General features: G+C 54.3%; 1 protein-coding gene across 1 annotated transcript; it reads right to left on the reverse strand.

The window, feature by feature from the left end:
* Positions 1-3,546: 3,546 nt before the first annotated feature.
* On the reverse strand, positions 3,547-4,298 carry CORC01_08052 (uncharacterized protein; the record flags this gene model as incomplete). The annotated part of the gene is made up of 2 exons (XM_022619687.1): positions 3,547-3,696; positions 3,978-4,298. Coding segments are annotated over 2 exons (471 nt in total), but the record flags the coding sequence as incomplete, so codon positions are not given.
* Between the last annotated feature and the right edge of the window lie 1,702 nt (positions 4,299-6,000).

Here is a 6,000-nt window from a genome sequence, read left to right on the forward strand (position 1 = left end):
AAGCGCCAAATAAGGGATTAGCGAAGGCTGGGCATGTAGGTCGGCAGCAGCAGTTCGCATCTATATCTCACAAGACACAGCCCACCGGCAAGCGATATCCGGGGAAGGAGAAGGAAAACCTGGAGAATGATAAGGGGCCCCTCGTCCGCCCAGACCGCCATCTCCAGATAAGAAGGTCACTTGAAACAATCCCACACAACACAGAGATAAAGACAAGCACACGAGGCGCACACTTGCAGGAAAAAATCACGGCCAAGTGCTCCGTCCCGCCGCCAAACATGCATTACACCATACATGTGAGCGCTGCAAGGAGAATTTGGAGGGAGGTCATCTCCAACGCCTTCCTGTAGCGGCCAACGAGCGACAAGGGTGGGCACGCGAGCAGAGAATCCCAGAGTCTGGAGATAAGCGGAATGCCTCGCAGATACGCCTCGATTCAAGGGACGGCAAGGCCAATGAAGCACGGGCAGTTTTTCTGGTTCCTACGCTTGATCACTGGCAGATACGGCAGGTCCGAGGAAAAAGATAAACCAGAGATAGACAAGCAGATAAGTAGCGATACCGCGACAGGGAGACGATTGCGCACGCGAGTCGATCTCTGGCGGCATCGTATTGCTAATTTGGTAAAAATATGGTGCAAAAGAGTCAGCTGCCCTATTTGAGCAAGTCGTTGGCCAAACCTACACCTTGATAGATTTGGCACCAGATAAGAAGAAAGTTATAAGCCGTCCTCATTCCCCCATTTCCCCTTGTGAGAAAGACGTGTTGCCCATCTAGCGACGACAACTTCGATGAAAACCGACGCAAGCTCGCATTCTACGAGACGCTCTTGGGTGGTTGGGAGCTGGATTGGAAGTTTGGACCTGATGGACAGGAGCATTCGACCAGCAAATCGCCGAATCCCGACTCCCGAGAAGGGTTAATTGGCCCGAAGTCGAACCTGTTTGAACGTCACGAGACAATTGCCGTCTTTCTAACCGCCCAGGGACCGTGGTAGGCGTCATGGTGGAGGACATGCGCCCCTGAAATGGAGGCCGTGACTTCGCCTCAGCACAGCGAACTGGTGATCTGGTGTTGATCACCCTACCGGACGCACGCCACAGAAATCGAGGTCGCAGCTGGCATGCTCCCTGCCCTGTTTGGGTCAGCGAGAGTGAGAACGGAATTGAACCAGACCCCCACGCGGGGCACCTCCATGCCTGACCAGCCACCCAGCGCAGTCGAGGGTTTCACGGCGGACGCAACCCTTTTCAGACTTGATCGACCATGCGCTCTTCGCCCTTCACTCCTCCGAAAACCATGGTTGTTAATATACGACACTGATGAAAACCAGCAGCCAACTCGCAGGTCGGCCGACTTTGCCCAATGGACCCCTGGAATCAGAATGGACCATACCCTTGAGCGACGCAACAAGATTGTCCCCCAGCTGCAACGAACAAAGGCACCGATACTCGGCCGAGAGCTGCGATTCTTCTGGATGACAATTGAGAGTGGTTTGGTTGGTTTCGTTGATCAGCAGCGACCTGGGTAGGCTGGTACAGGCACACGACAAAAACCCGCAGGTTGGCGGTGGGGGGCACGCAATTTGACCGAGATTGCCGGGCCCTAAGGGTAAATTTCCATGTGGGGGGTAGACTCGATAAGAGACATCAGCCAGACCAATAGGCGACTGGTGACCGGTCCTCCTTCTAAACGCTCACGTCTCTGTCGATTGAGAGATGCGGGCCAGCAGGGAAGCAAGTCAGGGAGCCGTTGCCATTCTAATGCAGTCGACTCGTGCCCCTTCTCCATGCTGATCCAGTTGTCCTCTAACAACCAACTTGAACCAAAGTGGTGGCGTTGCCGGGGACTGTGAGTCCACTTCCGACTCACCGCCATCGACATAGACTTTCAGACTACGGAGCACTTCGCGCCGGTGTTAGCGGAGAGGCATCGGCTGAGGTCCGACGGTTCTTCGAGAAGGCTGACAGGCAGTGTTGAATTGTCAGGTTCCCTCTATACTCGTTCTCACATATAGAGAGCCGTCGCATTTGTTGTGGTTGGGTGAAACAGATGCTGCGGTGCTCGCGCAGTGAAATACATTTGCGATACCGGCCCGACCAGGTTGTACCACTGAGCGGTTTGAGCTTCCCTTCGTCGGCGTATTTTGCCTCTGTGTGGACTATACAGGCTGTTTGTGTTGACAGCGACTCTAATTACTCCCAGCTCCGTAGCAGCATACTTGTCTGCCCTTGCTCAAGATCCTCGCGATGCCTTGCGATCGTGGGTCTCATTGTCCGCTCGCAGGCGTTCGGGTCATTCATGCACATCATCAGTCCCAACCCTCTTCTCTGCCACACAGCGGGCGGCGTAATTGCCACCAGGCATTATCGTAAGTGCTGTGCGTTCTAGAGCACGACGTCACTTGCGACTTCCCATGCCATGTCGCCGAACACCTCCATTACAGATTTCGGTCTTCTTCTGTTGGATCACATGTCAAGCTGGCGCCCACTGAGATCAAAGTGCGCAGCGGTCGTGGTGGTATAGTGAGCTTAGCGGTGGACAAAGCTTGCTGGGCCCCTTCCAAAGCGTGTGTTATGTCTGTAAAACCCAACAAGAACCCCGATGTGGATGCCGTTCTGTGTATCAAGAAGTATTTCCGGAACGGCTTTGTAGCTCCGCAGGTCATTAAGTCTCGCTTTCAAGCCTGTTACTGGGCATGTCTTGCATGCTCCGATCATGGAGGCTGCTGGGAAGCCACATTCTCTTCCGCTCCATTTTCGTCAAACCCTAGATGTGTCTGAACAGTTCGGCCGCGGCCGCTCAATGTCCACATAGTGTAGGGATGTGACATTCGAACAAGCACAGCTGTGTAGAAGGGGGAACAAAATTCGGGAGTCGGAATGGACAATCGACTTGATCTCAGCATTTCAAATCCATCGTATGGATATCTTGTTGCTGGTATGGAGGTGTATTCGCATGCCCTCGGCAGCCCCAGGACCGTCCAGTCCACTGTTAATGCGAGTCGAACCGAGTTGAGGATAGAACTGCGCACTCGGATGCATATGCCCATGCGCGCCGCTGCCGCTGTCGTCGTGGGAGATCGGTCTATTGGGGGCGAGACTGCATAGCGCACCCTGCATGGAACCGGGGGCCCTGAATGGCTCGGTAGCGACCTGGACGATCTGGTGTTGATGGGTGGACAAACATAATCTCGTCATGCGTTTGCAAGGTCGCAGTATCTGTATCGTAAAGGCGACAGTCAGTTGAAGAAGTTCCCCTCAGAGTGAATATTTTCACGCACGCTGCAATTTGCAGAGCAGAGGAGTGTGCATATCGGAAACTGCGTCCGGTCGAGATGCCTCGAGCCAAGCTGAATGATATTTCGGGCGTCATGTCTCCACGTCCCGCCAGCTTCGTTGGCACATCCTTGGATCAACGACGTGTTCGTATTATGGTCGACGTCTGCCGTGCCGTACGCTCGGAATACCCGTACGAACACTGCACAGAACATACAGAATAAACAAAAAGTTTGCTGCAATACCATACAACGCTGTCATATTGAGTCTATTTGAGTTCGTAACTGCCCAGTAACTTGAATCGTACAATGACAATTCTCCGAGAAGAACCCTTGTTACGAGCGCCCATCAGGCTCGAGGTGACGGCTAGGAATGCCCATATGGGCCCCTCTGCCACGAGGCAATGGGTGATTTCGGTCTATGTGGCCCATATCGGCCCCGTGAAGCGTGCCATGGATGGTACTAAAATGACTCGTAGGAGTAGAAAAGGGCCGGGTGCGCGGTGCGTTTTCTGCAATGTTATATCGAGGGTTGGGCCGTTGGCTTGGCTCACTGACTGCGGCAGGGATTGCCAAGTTGTAAGCGGAGCCATTCTCGAGACACCTTGTTGATGATCTAGGTCGATGACAACGAGGGCAAGGAGTCGCGGAGCAACTCGGAGCGACTCCGAGCGGGGTTTGAGCGGGTGAAGATGAGGACGAGGGATGCTTTGTTATGGGGTAGGCATTTAGGCAGACGTCGCTGGTGAGGAGGTATCCGACGTGCGGATATGGGATGTCTGTATCGAGATATGAAGGTGACCAAGGGGAGACGAGTGATGTTGGATGACAGGAAAGATTTCGGTAACAGAGACAGGGAAGCTCGTGGATGCGAGGCAAGCTCCGAGGCAGGAGTGTTGTTGACGGGAGCTACAGGCCCGAAAGACAGGTTGGAGGAGCGTAGGACCGGGAGAGGAGGCGGCTTGGGACGCGTGAGGGTCGAGAAGCGAGAATGTGAGGAGTCGCAGACTCGCAGTAGCTGTACTATGTAGCAGTAGCATTGGTTCCGTGCAGAGTATCCGTACTTTACAACTTGATGGGACTGGGGGATGGAGTAGATGGGGCAGAGAATGGAGAAGCCGAGCGGGAAGTGCGTCTGTGAATGGAGAAGTCTTTTTTGTTTCTCATTTCCTCCATTTCCCTTCTGAAGAGTATGGCAAAGAAACACTGGGGTCCATCGAATGGAAGGAACGGGCAACTGCCTGCCTATTTCCCGTTCCAGACGTTGAATTTGACCTCAAGAGCAGCCTCGTGTAATCCAGTGACCCCTTCCCCAGAAACATGTCTCACGCCTTCCTGGCCTTGGGCTTCTCCTTCTCATGTCAGCCGTGTGTTCGTTCGTACGGTAGTTGCACAGTCGCCCTTGACGGCGATACAGGAACGGTTCTGTCCTGCCTTACCTTAATATGTACCTTGTGCTCGAACAGCTTGCGGATTTACCTAATGCTGGAACTAGACATTGCTGCTACTTGCAGTCTCGGGTGGGGGTCCTCTAACAAGGCCTCCCTGCAAGTTACCTGCAAGTGCTCAAGAGTCCTTGCTTCTTCGGTCCCGGATACCTTCCCGGTACATGCAGCAACCGCCAAGGAGGTGGTATCCCGTACCTTCATCCAGTGCTAGCTACACTTGGATGTTTGCATTGCCCCCCCTCCTCCTCCTTCTCCTCCTCCGCCTCCGGCCGTCTTTCTTCCTCACCTTGCGGATCCCTCGCTCACTACACCTGTCAACTCAACTCAACTCAACGTATCCGTATGTTCAGCCGAGAGTCTGCAGCCAGTTTCGAGCTTTCCTAGCATATTCCTGCGTCTCGTTCCGTCCTCTGCTGCATGCTGACACCCTTTGTTCCTCCCAAACCATCAGTGCCGGCCCAGTCTTGCGACCTGCAGCACACCTGCATCGGAGCATCGGAATCCAGGCCATGGCGACTCTCTCGCACGCCCAAACATCCATCAACGGCGGCAGCTGGTTATGAGGCACTTTCCTCTGCCTCGACGTCTCCTCATTCTCTGGATCCGACCCGACATGGCCCTTCACCTCCCTAAAACAGAGCTCGGTATTCTTCCGATGCCTTTCGCTCCCCTTTCGTCCCCTTTTGCAGTCGCTGGCATCTTCAATTCTTTCGATTCCCAGTTCTCACTCTGGGCACCAACCCTGGTCTGCAGTCTGGACCTACCGCCTTGCACTCCTGTGGCCTGCCGTGAAATTACCTCCGTTTAGCATGGACGAACGCTCTACAAATACGGATATATCATATCGCACAGCACACGCGGCTCCCATTAGGCTAAACTCATGCCCGGCCCCGTACCTAAGCAGAGTTGATTCCTTGTTAGAGTCCGTGCTTCCCTCCAAACTCCTCATCTCCAACGACCTGCCATCGGATGACCATCACCGGCTCTCAGACGTTGCCTGCCGCGTGGGGGACCAGAGGTGGACGCGAATCTGGGTTGACAGGCCGGGTCGCAGCCGTGCCACCGTTGTCATGTTCTCTACCCTGTGTCCAATCTGGAAGACAGCGAGTCCAGCGGCACATTCAGAATATTTCCCGTCTTCTCCAAGCCTAAGGCTGACCAGACCCATCTTCACAAAGAAGCGAGTATGGGTAGCTACCCACGCTTCTACGCAATAGCGTATCCGCTGCCAAGGGGTGACAGCAAGAGGCTGGCCGCTGCCATCTTGGTCTGTCC

This window comes from Colletotrichum orchidophilum (assembly GCF_001831195.1).
Source record: "Colletotrichum orchidophilum strain IMI 309357 chromosome Unknown Scaffold_67.1, whole genome shotgun sequence".
In the NCBI taxonomy this organism is placed as follows: domain Eukaryota; kingdom Fungi; phylum Ascomycota; class Sordariomycetes; order Glomerellales; family Glomerellaceae; genus Colletotrichum; species Colletotrichum orchidophilum.